Raw genomic sequence first — 15,550 nt, 5'->3', positions numbered from 1 at the left:
AATAAATAAATAAAAACAGTGTAAGATAGAACAAGATTAGATCAAATTCACCTCTGGTTAGTGCAGAAACAATGGGCAGAACAGAAACAGAAAACAAGATATTAACAAACACATAAATAAACACATTAAAAACAATACACAAAGGGCTATTGTTGGTGTGTGCCCACCAGAAATGAGAGGTGTGTTAATGTAGAGTGAGATATGTAATATATAATATCCTTTAATTTGTAAATACATGACACTGGGCTTTCCAGCAGTTCTTCATCTGTCCTGTAGATGGCGACAGCAATACAGAGGACTCATAGGAGCAGCCCGGCATCTTTGTAATATTTAACACAGGCCTCGGTCCTTTCCTCAGTGGCCAGGAGAGGGTATATTGGCTTCGGATCCAGCACCAGCAGAGATCTGATGACCAGACCTGATTTCCCTTAATGGCATTTTGCTTCCCCTTCTTTGAAGATGGTAATTGATTTTCCATATTTCCACTTTTTCAAGAGGATCTAAGGTGCTTACTTATAGTCATCATAGTTAAAAAAAAAAAAAAAAAAAAAAAAGTTAATTGCTCTTTTATCGATCTTGACCTTTATTTAGACTGTCTTATTGTTTAAGACAATATTTATTTTATACATTTATCAACTGTGTCCTCATTTTCTCAGCAGCTGACTAAATTTCTGGCCCGCGCCTTTTCTCAGTCTGCAGTCTTACGGATTTTGTATGTCACTAATTACTCGTTAACAGAATGGGAGAATGAAGCTGGGGATGCCGGAAGGATTCAGTGTCATAGTATGCACAAGAACAACAGGTTCAGTTTTTTTATTATTATTTGTTTTTTGCTGCTCTCACACACACCACCGCATACACAGTTACAAATTGATAATGATGCTATACCACCTATGTGCATAAACACGCAATTCAGAGATGAGCTTACAGAGAGCAAACCAGCCACATAATACAACAGAAACATGACTCGCATGAGAAACACTAAGCGATTAAAACACACGCGCGCGCGCGCGCGCACACACACACACACACACACACACACACACACACACACACACACACACACACACACACACACACACACACTAGTCCATGTGTCCCGTGGTTATTTATGCATATCTACGATAAATCATCACTAAAAACAAACAAACAAACAAACAAAAAACTCTTTGATGTTGTTCCACCTTATACAGTAAAGTTTTGTTGTCTGTGCATGTTGGTGGAAACCTGCCATGACAAACTTTGTAAACCTCTGTTACAATGTAGCTACTGCTTCACGGGCCCCGGAAGCGCGCATCCCAGCCAAGGGCTCGGGAGCGCGCACGGTGAAGGGGCGGGGCGGCGCGGGATCACCGCAGCCAGGGATGAGAAACTTGTCCCGGATATTTACCTAACTCTACCTGGGCCGTCTGGCGCGCCCCGCTCCGAGGCTTTCACACCGGACAGCGGCTCAGCTCCCAAGAACATGGTTCGCCTCTGACGTCGGACGACTTAGGTAGACATGCATCTTCTTTTCCAGCTAAATCTTTTGCTCCAAAACAGTCACTTGGCCAAGTGGTCGGATCGGAGTTGAGAGGAAAGTTTGCGAATGGTACGTTCCTCCCTTTGGGTGTAGCTGCAGATAACCTCAGGTTGGCAACAGGTTCCTTGTTCATGCTGCGTCTCAAAGTCCAGCGAGGTCACCGCTCATTATCGACAGGTTGTGTTGATAGGCAGATCACGGCCCAGGAATGACACAGGCCTTGCTTATTCCTCTGTGTGTGTTTGGTAAAGCTGACGAAACGACCTAGGCGTTATGTTTACCATCTGCGTCAGGCGTTGTTTACATTAAATTGCGCTCTGATGTTTTCCTGGTCGCGCTTAAAACGCTTACATGGTGGAAAATGCCCTTTGTAATTAGTTAACAACAACACAAACAAAGACTAATCACAGCTTTTGTTTATTCTGCCGCTGCTAACTCGCATGCGAGGAAAACAACACACAACATAACACACAAAATAGATGCAAAGATGGAAAACATCCAGTGAAGTCAGATTGTGGCACATGATAATTCTACTTTCAGCACACAGCCATTCGCTTGTAAATTCATGAGGGGCTGGCCTGTGAAGGGATTATTATGGAAAACAAGTCATCGGACTGAGATGAGCTCTGTGTAATGTATTCTGAGTGTGTCACTGTGTTCAAACATTAACTCAAGCACTTGTGTGTCTTCTAGAAAGAGTCTGAGACGAGCCAGCGCTGAATCCATTAATTGTTCACCTGAAAACCCAAGGCAGAACTCATGTACGTATAAACAGGCAGCACACACACACACACACACACACACACACACACACACACACACACACAGTACAAGATGCACACACATACACACAGTTATGCTCCCAAAGCACTGGGTAACCTGTTGGCTATGAGTGTGTGCATGTTGGCGTGGATGCTTGAGTGACTGTACACGTCTGTGAGTGTGTATGAATTTGTGTGTGGGGGGGGGGTGTGCATGCTGCATGGATTGTATCTAGAAGCAGGTCTGAGATCTGCTGTGGCGCTGTGGATGGGCGTGTCCAACTCTGAAAATATTTAACATTCTTATCATTCAGCTGCCTGCGTAAGGCAGAGAGACTCAGAGGGAGAGCAGGAGGGAGAGAGAAGGGACATGTTCAGACCCAGGCCAGATAATAATGGATTACACAAACAGACACATACATACATACACAGACACACACAGTCACTCCTTCACATTCACAGTGCATTACTCACTGCAGCCTGATACTCCAACCAGCACATGTATTACTCACCGCACAATGTCATCTCGAGGGAGGTGCTTTCATTGGAAGACAACAGCCTGGAAACATCTGACACTGTGTGTGTGTGTGTATGTGTGTGTGTGTGCGTGCATTTCCAGGTCCTCACTCAGTGAAGAGCTAAGGGCAGGGTGTTTGTCTTGAGAGGGAGGCAGAGTTACCGTGGTAACAGACATGCCAAAACCGGACCTGCTCTGCCTAGTTCAGCTGCTGGACGGCACCATCCAGACCTTCAGAGTCAGCGTGTGTAACACACACACACACACACACACACACACACACACACACACACACACACACACACACACACACACCTCCCATTCTCTTGTTTAGGAGATCATATGTTCCTCCTATCTGTCTCAGTGCTGTGCTTGTGATTGTAGCGTCAGTGTGATATAACAAGAGCCTCCTCTTTCCTATTTCCATTGATCTCTCTCTCTCTCTCTTGCTCAACACTCTGACCTTGTTTTGAAGGATTTTTTTTTTCCAGCTTCTGCAGTGTACAGTGATTTTCACACTTGGGAGCCTTTCATATCATCAGCTTAACTCACACACAACCTTTAATGAACACACGAGTGCAAACACACACACACACACACACAAAGGAAGTCACAATATTGCCTTTCAGGATAAAAGTTATGCAGCATCTCTGTGTGAGCCAAGGATAGAGAGTGTTGGTGTGGTCTGTACTCCTTTATCATTTTTCACTCACGCAGGAAGCATTGTCATTACACACTTACAGTTGGATGGTAGACCAGGGTTTACACTTGGCATTGTGATTGTCATTAATTTTCTGCATTGTTGTGTCCTTTCAGAAGCAGGATGAAGGTGTGGTACTGTTGGACCTGGTATGTGACCACCTGGGCCTGCTGGAGAGGCAGCTCTTCAGTCTGCAGCTCAGAGACTCCAGCGCGGCCATCGCCTCCATCGCAGCCAACACACACTCTCCTGTGAGCTGACATTGTAATGTACTGCACTGCTGGCTGTGTATCTGAAGATAACCACAGAGTACATTTATATATATATCTCCTGTTCAACCCCAATTATGCCTTGTGCCTGATGAAAGTTTTTCTATTTCAGAGGTGGTTGGAGCCAGAAAAGCCCCTGAAGAAGCAGATGAAAGGTATCTGACTTGTGCCGAGTGTGGGGAATACTCAGTCTTCCCTCAGAACTACCTCTAACCGGAGAACATTTTGAAGTTGCTATTGTAAAATGACACAGTAATACAGTTCATGTTGTTGAGGTACTGGAGAGAACAGCTTGGAATCGTGAATGTATGGTATGTTTGATCAGGTAACGTCTCTCTGCAGGCCTTGTGTCGCCCTTCTATCTGAACTTCAGGGTACGATTCTTCATCTCTGACCCCAACTCTCTGCAGCATGAACAGACAAGGTGAACATGTGTGCTTTAGCATCTTGTGGATTTTGATAGTTATTTTTTATAGTTAATTTTTAAAGGAGTTATGAAAAAGACTGATATGCTTTTTTACCCATTGATGTTTTTGCAGTCTATAAGTCATTATCAATGGTTTGTTTAAAAGACCATACCAGTTAGTTTGAATGTCTTGCCCATTTAGCACAATTCACCCACAGTTTACATTGCAAAAAACTGTTTTCCAAATCATGTGAAAGATTTCACAATGTATAATTAAAACCTCTAAATTTCCAAATTTGAATTTTTGGTTGAAACACCCACCTCATAATGTTCTGCTTCTGCAGCTAACACAGTGGTTACCGCTCATAAACAACAGAACTGATAATTGGCTGTGTAAAGCAAATGTTTCCCCGGGGACTATTTTCCTTGGCGCAGGGACGCCTGATATCAAGCCGTCATAACACAGCAGTGGTGCTGTTTTAGGAAAACTAATGTGGACAGATTTATTATGGTGATGGAATACCGGTGTGAAGAAAGTTCATTTTGATATCGTAGTGGAATGAATGGAAACCAATGGCTGGATAAAAGACAGGAAAAATGATATCAGATTTCTAAAATACGACTGCTTGCTTCAAGAAAAGATTAGCAGAAATGCGACATGTATAAATTTTGTAGATTTTTCAGTAAACATTCAAAATCAAAGTCAACTTACATGTCTCTGCGGGACACAAACAATGTGGGAGTGGGATGATTGGGAAGAGGTGGGTGTACAACCAGGATTGGCAATCATGCACCAGGGGAAGAGTCAGCAGGCGCTCAGTCCAACCAGATACTATAGGTGATTTCACTGATTAGTTCTCCCTCTCTGGTTGAAGATGTGCTAATCAGTGAAATCACCTGGCGTACCTTCTGGGCCGAGTGAAATCCTCCCCTGACTCAGCCCGACTTGGCACCCCAGTCGCCTCTCTGTGGCGTTTAAGTTCCTCTGGTCTCGTCTCTGCAGGCACCTGTACTTCCTCCAGATCAGGAGTGACATCAGAGAGGGAAGGTTAGTAGGGCACCATGGGAGATGTATTTATGCATGCACGCGTGTGCGCGCACACACACACACACACACACACATACAAAAACATCTATCCCCTTGTGTGCAGTTTCCATCAGTGGTGTAGTTCTTACAATGTGTAATCATAGAGTCTGATTGCAGGTTGCAGTGCCCGCTGAGTGCAGCTGTCGTGCTGGCCTCTTATGCTGTTCAGTGTAAGTCAGCTTCCTGTCTCTTTCTAGAGAAACAAATGATTAACAACTTAATCATAACTGTATGATTAATAATTCCTGTTGAAGAATCCCACAATTAAAAGTATTGTTCTTAAAGTATTGCAGACATCAGCATGTCTGGCTGTGTTTCTGTGTACTGAGTCAGAGTGTGTCTCCCTCTCCCTGTAGCGGAGCTGGGTGACCATGTCCCGTCCCGGCTGCCTGGCTACCTGTCGAAGTGCCGCTTCCTCCCTGAGCAGGACGATGACTTCCTATCCAGAGTAGAGGATCTGCATCCACAGCACAAGTATTTCAAACACATCTTCGCCTCCAGCTCTCATCCAGAAACGGCTGGTTTGTTGTTGAGCAGGTTCTCTGTTGTTGTTCTTGACCCTCTGTGATTTGTGTGTGTATGTGTGTGTGTGTGTGTGTGTGTGTGTTCCCAGGGGGCTGAAGCAGAGTGAGGCAGAGCTGTGCTTCCTCAACACGGCACGAACACTGGAGCTGTATGGAGTGGAGTTGCACGCTGCCATGGTAGCTGTCTCTCTTGGTTTATCTGTCATTTACTCATTCAATTCATTATCTAGCTCGAGTTTAACTTCCACCACATCCTCTTAATTCCTTTCATTTATCACTTTCTGTCTCTCCCTACTTTCCTGTGCCCCCTCCTCTGTCTCAGGATCCCAACAATGCCCATCTGCTGGTGGGTTTGGCCTCAAGTGGTGTTGCGGTATTCTGCAATATGATTTGCTCCAGTTTCTTCCCGTGGTGAGTGATGCTGCTGCTGATTAGATGGTTTGTTCTGACTCTTATTGTCTGACCTTTCACCCACCTTCCCTCTTCTCATGCAGGGGGAACATCATTAAGATCTCCTTCAAGAGGAAGCGCTTTTTCATCCATCTTAAACGAAAACATGTGAGTCCATATATTTTTGCTAGTATATTAGTCTGTTAAAAAAATCAACCTAAAACACATCAACTCTGTTTCAAAGCTTGGATTGGCAGTTTGTTTCAGCTGCCATTTTGTTGTTTGATGTGGTATTTTTGTTTTTGGCGACTAACGGGTCATCAGGTAATCCACTGACATCATTGGAGGATATTTTCAGCACAGCTACCATCACATTTAATAGGAAAACCAATTTTTGAAACGATTCCCAATGTAAACTCTTAAAATTTAAAAGCAGCAGAGCACAGCAGAGATGACCTGATCCTGAATGTTGGATTAAAAGTGGATATCGTATTAATCCTCCAGCATGTTTGAGGACAAAAAAAAGGAATTGCATAAATATATCTTCTACCGTGTGTTACAGGGTGAGACCCAGGACTGTGTAGTGTCTCTGGCTCTGCCCTGTCCCAGGACCTGCAAGAACTTGTGGAGGTCCTGTGTGGATCATCACTCCTTCTTCAGCTCCAGCCGCACCGCCAAGAGCCCAAAACACAACAACAGCACAATTCAATCCTACAGCAAACTGCTCACACAGCACCTGGGCCTGGGGAACACAAAAACAGAGAGGTAAGCATGCACACACACACATACTAGCTTTTACTAAATATTGACAGTTTACATTTATTCTCCCTGTCTTCATTTTTTTTAAATCTGCAGTGGTCCAGTGTGCCGGCGTGTGGTGGGAGGGATGGTGTGGAACCCCGTCCTGCAGAGGTCGATCTCATCAGAGTATCTCGAGACCAAGAGTCTGCCCTCCAGATCCCCCCCAACCACACCCAACTGGTACGACCCGCAGACTCAACCTCAGCCATGGCAAGAGAGACTTCCAGTGACCTAATTTTTTTATTTAAGAATTCATCTTAAGGAATAGTTAACCCAAAAATGAAAGTTTTGTCCTAACCTTCCCTCTGTTATTTTAGTCAAAACACCAGCGAATGTTTTATGTTCATATAATGTGCAGCAAGATAGCTAATGCAGCCTCTTGTCAGCTTTCTTTCAAGTAATTGAAGTGAACAGAACTGGTTCTTTAGAGCTCCAAAAAGGGCAGAAAATTACTCCAAACAGCTTGTGCAGCATAATCCTATTGTTATGAATTCAAACAACTGCACCAAGAGGGCCAATATTTACACCAGTATTAAGTCTTTAAAAAAGTTTCTCAAAGCCGTTTTTTCAAAGCCACCCTAGCTCGAACCCACATGTTGTGATTCATGCTGGACTCGACACAAACTCTAAATCCATATTTAGAGAAGAGAACGCAACATAAAGAGCTCTGCCCAGCGTGCCTCACTCAGACCTAATGTTATCTTTTTACCTGTTTGGCTAGTTGTTTTAGCTGATTCCCCTAGCACCAACAGAGGGAAGCCTCTAAGACTGTGTGAGACGCACCGGTGACCCCGTCTCTGGGTCATGCCGTGGTAGATAACGATGCACGCTCGTGTTCACGTGGAGTAGAGTGTGATCATGCAACGTGCAGGTGGGCACAAGTATGAAGGCTTTGAGAAACTGTTTTAGTTAAGAGGAGCTACATATTGGTGTAAACATTGGACTCAGTGCAGTCGTTTGGCTTCAGAGCACTTAGATTATGCTGCATGAACTTTTTGGGCTAATTCTAGGGTAATTTTTTTTGTGTGTTTTTGGAACTTTAATGAGCCTTTTCCCACTAACTTCTGTTGTTTAGGAGAGGGCTGAAGTGGAAAATTTTTATTTTCTTGGAGGGGGGTCTGTTCCAAATTGCTCAAACTTGCTGTTTTGTCTCTCTGGCAGGCGAAGTCCTCGGGTTCGACATGGCATCCGTAAACCCCGCCCATCTTCAGTGGAGCTGACCAATGATCTGAAAGACATGTCAGAGGGAGAGGATGTCTTCTACACATACAGGGCCTCTGTCAGCAGCAGCAAGGACAGCGAGGGAGACACTTCGCCACAGCGGTTGGTATTGGTTAGACTGTCTGCCTCTCCTACTCTCTCTATTTTCTCTCATACCGATCTCATTACCTGATGTGATTTCTGTGTATATCAGGCTCTCTGGCACACATAGCCAAGGGCAGGAGAGTTGGTCACAGATTGATGACATCAGCACCGGAGAGGAGGATGGTGATCCTAGTTCACACGACTGGGACAGGGTCAGTTATTTAATTTTCCAGCATAAGCGCGCTTGCATGTGTGCATGCACATGTGTGTGTGTCTTGATTCTGAGTCCTTGTGTCCATGCAGGGTGCTCTCGGTGATGGTGACCTGCTGCTGATACGCATTGCCCCAGATAACGAGGGCAAGTTTGGCTTCAATGTTAAAGTGAGTCTCTCTCTTGCACTGACACACACCACACACTCACAAAACTCACAAAAAAAAAAAAACCCACACTCATAGGCACACACAGTCTTCCGATATTGCCATGTCTCTCACCCTCAGTACATTTCATTCTTCCTATTTCCTCTCAGGGTGGTGTGGATCAGAAGATGCCTCTTGCCATATCTCATGTTAAGCCCGACTCCCCGGTAAGAGCAGACTCGGATGTGTTTGTTTTTTGAGTGCCTGGTGGCTCCGTGTTTTGTTGAAATCGCTCTCTATTATTAAATGTAAACACAGAGTGAACAGATGGACGGATGAGTGGGTGGTCGGCCTGATGGACGGGCAGACTGATGGATGTATGGGCAAATAGATTAAATGGCTCATGAGTGAAGTTTAAAGGCCCCTGGGTGTTTGCAGGCAGGTCGATGTGAGCCCAAACTCCTGGAGGGAGACCTGGTGGTCCTCATCAATGGTCGAGACATTTCCGAACACACACATGACCAGGTTGTCATGTTCATACGCGCCAGCAGAGAGTCTCATTCCAGGGAGCTGGCCTTGCTCATCAGACGAAAAGGTGTGTGAGTGTGTGAGAGAGAGAGACAGACACATGCAACCGAGTGTGCACCGAGTGAGTGTGTGTATGTCATGTTTTCGCGATTGCGTATTCTAGTCTTGAACATCCTTGTCATTCCAGGTCCTGGGCGGGTCGCACCCATGCTGCAATTCCCCCCCACCCTCACACTCACCAGCCAATCACAGGGAGAGAAGCCGCAGTCGCCTGGCCAGTCAGAGCGGGTCACCACACTGGAGGAATCAATGAGACAGCTGGGGAGAGGAATACAGTCAGGCACACTCTCCTTCCACTTCGAGGTAGTTAATATGCATGTGGGGGAAGGCTAAACAGAGGATCGGTATTTAAGAGCTTCTGTATAGGCAAACAAACAAAAAAAAAAAAAAAAGAAATGGCTACCGTATATTTTTCGTAATACTTTAAGCAGGATTTAGTATGTCCCACTCCTTGATTTGGGAGTCATAATGATGCCTTTTAAGTGCTGTTGTGCTGGACAGATGTTGGCCCTAATCTGCCGGGCTTGGACCAGTTGCTGACCTTCTATATTAACAAAGAGTCGGTGTAGTTAAGTGTGTGTTTAAATGTGTGCGCGTCTGTGTATGTGTGTATGCTCCAGAATCTATACAGGAGGAAGCCTGGCCTCTCGCTGGCCTGTGCTCGGCTCCCTGAGAACATGGACAAGAATAGATACAAGGATGTTTTGCCTTGTGAGTACTGCCTATGCTCTCTGTGTGTCTGTCTGCCTGTCTGCCTGTCTTTCTCCTCTTCTTTCTCCTGTACTCCTCCTGATAAACACCCCCCGCCTCTCCGCCCCTACACCTCTAGCTCTGGGCTACCTTGTCTAACCTTGGTTTAGCGCTCGCCGCTGTTGTGCCTCATGAAATTTAATTGACCGAGCCTGTGGTGCCTCAACAGCTCTGTTATAACCCTAACCCCGAGGCCCCTCCGACTCCTCCTCTCTCCTTTCAGATGATGTTTCCAGAGTGGTGCTACAGGACCCGGAGGACTACATTAACGCCAGCCACATCACGGTCTGTACTCACTGATATGGAATTGTGTCTCTTTTCCCCGTCTGACATTTTATATAATCTCACCCTCTATGTGGTGTGTGTGTGTGTGTGTGTGTGATTTTGTCTGTCTCTTAGGTGGCGCCCCCTGTGTCTGGTGTGTGTTTACGTTATATTGCGGCTCAGGGTCCACTGCCACAGACCTGCACTCACTTTTGGCAGACTGTTTGGGAGCAACAGACACACACCATCATCATGCTTACTACTCTCACAGAGAGGGGACGGGTACTTAATTAAACACATGCATATGACCCTACTGTAAGCACACACATTTACCTAGGAATGGAATGGAGGTAAACAGCCAGAAATAACCTTTAAAATCATGCAGCTCAATATCAGCTCATCTTTAACACAATAATTATTGTAGCAGATGCATTACCAGCAGATTATTACATGCAGTTTCATGTTTTGTTTGATATGTGATTACTGTAATTACAAGGTTCGATGGTGGTGTTGTTTACACACAAAAATAATCAACTGGCACAGTTGTGGGTAATTACGGGGTTTCACAGGCTAGAGAACAGCTAAATGTAAAATGTGAGCCGGATGCCAATGTAATACATTATTTGAGGGCAGAGGCACAGAGATACCAAGGTACCAAGGTTGAATGACTGTCTTGGCTTGCCTGTTGCTTGGTAACCAGATGCTCTCATTAAGTGATCATTTTCTTGATCTTCGTCAAGTGCCCTGAGTTGCTCTCTACTTGAGGATCACTTGTACACACACATACACACACAAATTGACAATCAGTTCACATCCTGTTCCCGATGAATTGTCTGTGTTACTCAGACTGTTGGCTGGACCACACCATGCTGTTGAGTTTAATTTCAAGAGGGCAGAGCACAGCTGATGTGGCGCTGATGTTGTTTGTGTCCCGGCTAATGACTCATGTCAAAAGGTAATGTCATTTGTTGATGATGTCACACACTTGCAGACCAAGTGCCACCAGTACTGGCCGAACCCGCCGGAAGTGCGGGATTATGGGCACTTGCGGGTGAGCTGTCACTCGGAAGAATGCAACCTGGCCTATGTCACACGGCAGTTCACCCTGACACACACCAAGGTACAGTAGCAGCATCACACCAAAGATCCTGTGAAACATGAGCGACGCCTGGCCATAGTCACACTGCACGGATCCTGTATCTTTGTATGTTTGCAGTTAGGGATGCACGATAATATCGACATGTCTTTGGCTGATAAAGGCTTAAAAACGAATATCAGCGTATCAGATATCGGCAACAATGTCCAATATCGTGTATCGCTAATAAAAATAAATACGGCATGTTTTACATAACCTAAGCTGAAGTACTTCACTTATTTAATATGTTAATTCCATCACAGGAGAAACTTAGTGCTCTCTGCAAATAGGCGGAATAATATCTACGCACATATCAGAATTGGCATCGGCAATCAGCCAAAAGACTTGGAAAATACTGGGATATCGGATATCCGCAAAAAACTCCACTATCATGGATCCCTATTTGCAGTGGCATGTACTGTGTTTTTGCCATATGTCACATAACGGAGCTCGCCACAGGCAGCGACCACTCTGGATCAGCCTAACTCCAGCCACTTCCGTGTGGGTGGGTCAGTGTGTGTGTGGGTGGGCGAGTGGGTGTCGTTTGGGTGTTTGTGTATTTGTGCAAGGGCTAATAAGGGTTTTGGCACGTGCACGTGTATGCGTGGGTGGGCAGGCGCGTGCGTTTGTGTGCAGGCGTTTCTTTCGTTGTCGAGAAGTTTAGCCGGGTGTTTGCGAATCTGAAAGCCTTGGCGTGGCAGATTATTAGATCAAAAGAGCTGTTTTCCTTATTAGTTTCCATGGCGAACAGGTAAATAAACAGATAATGCTCAAGGAGGCATGAAGTATGAACACACACACGCACACACACACAGGCATACATACACAGATACTGCTGTGTGGGCCCATCTGTTCATCTGGCTGAGTGAGTTAATCCCTGCATGGAGTCACGGGCCACGTGCCCAATACAAACTCTGAACTCAGCCATTCTCCTCCCTGCCTTTACTTTTATCAGCCCCAGTCTTCCTATTGTTGCAACCTTGCCTGTTCCTCCCACCTTTTTTTTTTTTAATCCAACCACGTACTTTATTCTTTCTTCGCCTCAGTCTCACCTACTGGCCACCTCCAGTTTGGCCTTCATCACCTCTTGTATTTTTCCACTGCCCTCTGTGGTTTTCCTTTCATTTTGTCTTCTCACATCCTGAATAGTGTCAGAGCTGTAATGTCTGTCTCCTTTTGGTAATCTAATTTTCCCTCGGTGGCTTGTTTATAATTTTACACTAAGCTTCAATCTTCAATCCCTCTCGTGTGTGTGTGTGTGTGTGTGTTTGTGTGCGTGCTCACGTGTGCATGCTTAGCGGGGTGAGGAGCGTGCAGTCACACACCTTCAGTACGTAGTGTGGCCAGACCACAGCGCACCGGATGACCCCTCTGACTTTCTGCTGTTCATCAGCTCTGTCAGAGAGAGGAGGAGAGGGGAGGAGCCACTAATGGTTCACTGCAGGTAACACACACACACACACACACACACATACACACACAGATAATGCATACATAAACCACATACTGTACATGCATCTGTACTGAATGCTGTATGATTGTTTTCAGTGCTGGGATTGGACGCACAGGTGTTCTGATCACTATGGAAACGGCGCTGTCTCTGTTGGATAAGGGTCGACCTGTGTTCCCGCTGGACATTGTCAAAACACTGAGAGACCAGCGAGCCATGATGGTTCAGACGACGGTACAGAGAAAAACAGAACAAAGCATAATGTGTTAGCCATTAAGGTTTAATAGCTCAGCTCATACATGTTAAAGGAGAGTTAAACCCATTTCACAGAGGTGCCCTTCCCCTGTTTTTCTGTTGTTGTTTTTTTGGTAACCTGTAGCTAGAGGGATTTTGTCATTGTCCTAAATTTTGCCTGTCTTTTCTAAATTTTGAAACAGGTGTTGTAGTAGGGGATTCAAACATAAGCTGTTTATTATGATTAGAACCACCAGTGAATCTACAGTAATGCAGCCAATGTTGGGGAATACAACTTGCTTACGTAGCACTCTCCTAATTAATTGGTTTCATTTAAGGCTTAACAGTATGGAAAAATAATCATATTGCAGTTATTCTTAGGTATAACAATTGTGATATGATTGATGAATTTAGTGGGATTGTTAATTTTTGCATCATTTTTATTTTTTCTTTTATTTTTTTCTTTCTTTCAGGGGTTTGCACCAAATCAACATGTCTTTCTTATGTATGGAGAATACAAATTGTAGGCAAGGGCATCTCTGTAACACCACATACTTCATTTATAATGATAATGTGTGACACATTTTACTTTGGATATTGCAGTTGGCCATTTACTGTTAGAGGAAAAACTCTTTCTCAGCTGAGAGACTTTAAATAAGGCAAGATATAACCACAGAGGACATTGGCGATCAGTAACAGGTGCTGTCTAAGGCCAGACTTCCAGTAAACAAAATGTAAGCCAAGTTGGTAGTGACAGTGAATCTGGCTGGAGCAGTCACGCTGGCATTTGAAATGTTTACAGTTCAACATTGTGCCGATGATGATGCTCTTGCATTTTTGTTTTGTTTTTTACAGTGGTTATCATAATTGCTTGACGTCATAGATGTGCCTGCTCTTATCCTGTTATTCCAAGGGATTTTATTTATTTATTTTTGCAATTTTACGAGACAAGGCCTATAAAAGACAGCCACATTTCTTTCATGGATTACGTTACTACACTTACTATGCCATTTCAGAAATTTGGCTTTGATCTCATTTCGAGTTGAAAGAACGCAAATGGCGTGTAGCAGTTGGGAAACTAGTCTGGTGATAACTGTTTTTCTGAGACAAGCGTGTAAAAATCCACAGGAATTTTCAGAATGGAGCGTGGGGGCATGATGGAAAATGGGCATCTCACACTGCCGCATGTTCACAGCCATAGCCTTGTTGCTCCATTGGCTGCGGAGCCGCTCCACTGGATAAATGTCAGGTTGGATGCCTTGCTCTGTGGCTCTGCAGTGGTCGTTGTTAAGGGATGGCAAGGTGTTACTCATTGCTTTGATATGAGGTGCTGAACTTCTGGAGAACTGGCATCTCTCCAGTCGCAGGACACTGCTGCTCCAACTGTGTCTCTTCTTTTGATAGAATATAGGCCTTGAGGCACTTTTCTGTTATCTTTCTGTGTCGATTGAAAACTTGCAGGTGTTCTCATATTTGAACTCCTTCACTACAAAGCTCATTAGCCTTTATGTGTTGTTTCTTTCAGTGTCAGTTCCAGTTTGTGTGTGAGGCCATACTTCGGGTCTACAAAGAGAAACTTAAAGGATCTGCAGCCCCGTAGCCCATCTGGTCACTGCGAGCTCACCGCAACAGGACCAGAACAGACACACATACCAGCTCAGCCTCATCCTACCTACATTACCATCAGAGATCCACTACAATCTCTGCTATGGGACCAATATACAGACTGGATAAGAGTATAGCTAGCCACAGAGCGCAGCCCTCTAGCCTAAATTCATTGTAAGAATGTGAATCTTACACCTAGCTGGCCTTAGTTTTTTGCTGACAGTGCATTAACCTTGTAGAGGCCGTGGTCTCCATAGAGACTGATATAAAATGGATGTGAGCTGCTACTCTCTGTCTGAGAGGCCACCCAGGACTGATGCCTCTGCTTACCACTAAGCGATGTAGCCCTCCACAGAGCCATGCCTTAGACTGACATCTCCCCGATGGCTGATCGAACAGGGCAGCGGGACTGGGCCAGGATTGTTTCTATCTGTACTTTATCTGCGTGTGTCCTGCCTGAGACGCAGACAACGACAAGCTTTAGATCACTCCAGCAGATAAGGTCACTGCAGCTGCAGCACCATGTGCAGACTGTCGGAGGGGCACCGAACCTACTGTTCTCCCAATCACTATTAAATTATTAAGACACTGAATAAACACGCTGATTTATACTGATGTGACTACTGTCTGTCATTTCTTTGTTTGGTGAATGCTGCTGCTGTACTCAGAGTAAATGTTACTGATTAACAAGATCTCATTATGGGACAATATGACACTGGAAATGTTATGGTATGTTGGTGTCCTAATGCACTGCAAGCCCTTTCATTCCACTTCCTTGTCAAATACACCTTTGAACCCATGAGAACAAGACTGCTCATTGTAAACAGTCCAAAAGAGTCGTCTGCATAGTTAACCTTAAGTTGAGTGTCTCTTAGAACCTGGCAT

At 44.8% G+C, this 15,550-nt stretch overlaps 1 protein-coding gene across 4 annotated transcripts; it reads left to right on the top strand.

Moving 5' to 3' along the window:
* Positions 1–1,352: 1,352 nt before the first annotated feature.
* On the top strand, positions 1,353–15,280 carry ptpn3 (protein tyrosine phosphatase non-receptor type 3). 4 transcript variants are annotated; one of them, XM_030072040.1, is made up of 27 exons: positions 1,353–1,495; positions 2,216–2,283; positions 2,903–3,044; positions 3,617–3,751; positions 3,882–3,924; positions 4,112–4,193; positions 5,179–5,223; positions 5,380–5,432; positions 5,619–5,736; positions 5,876–5,963; positions 6,109–6,197; positions 6,281–6,344; positions 6,739–6,941; positions 7,032–7,187; positions 8,139–8,300; positions 8,392–8,494; positions 8,586–8,663; positions 8,810–8,866; positions 9,078–9,234; positions 9,355–9,530; positions 9,848–9,938; positions 10,201–10,262; positions 10,377–10,523; positions 11,233–11,361; positions 12,675–12,820; positions 12,925–13,060; positions 14,586–15,280. In XM_030072040.1, the coding sequence occupies exons 3-27, from the start codon at positions 2,976–2,978 to the stop codon at positions 14,658–14,660; spliced, it is 2,664 nt and encodes an 887-aa protein (XP_029927900.1). In that variant the 5' UTR covers positions 1,353–1,495; positions 2,216–2,283; positions 2,903–2,975; the 3' UTR covers positions 14,661–15,280. The 4 variants fall into 4 exon arrangements, with proteins under 4 accessions (XP_029927900.1, XP_029927903.1, XP_029927901.1 ...); XM_030072043.1 differs by having other exon boundaries at positions 1,354–1,495; positions 7,032–7,157; XM_030072041.1 differs by having other exon boundaries at positions 1,482–1,591.
* Positions 15,281–15,550: the final 270 nt, after the last annotated feature.

This window comes from Myripristis murdjan, chromosome 16 (genome assembly GCF_902150065.1).
Source record: "Myripristis murdjan chromosome 16, fMyrMur1.1, whole genome shotgun sequence".
Classification (NCBI taxonomy): Eukaryota; Metazoa; Chordata; class Actinopteri; order Holocentriformes; family Holocentridae; genus Myripristis; species Myripristis murdjan.
This window is presented reverse-complemented; position numbering and strand designations above follow the sequence as displayed.

Coding starts and splice junctions, on each gene's coding strand:
- ptpn3 (XM_030072040.1), top strand. CDS start 2,976: ATGCCAAAACCGGACCTGCTCTGCCTAGTTCAGCTGCTGGACGGCACC. Junction 3,045..3,616: donor TCCAGACCTTCAGAGTCAGC/GTGTGTAACACA, acceptor GTGTCCTTTCAG/AAGCAGGATGAAGGTGTGGT. Junction 6,198..6,280: donor TGCTCCAGTTTCTTCCCGTG/GTGAGTGATGCT, acceptor CTTCTCATGCAG/GGGGAACATCATTAAGATCT.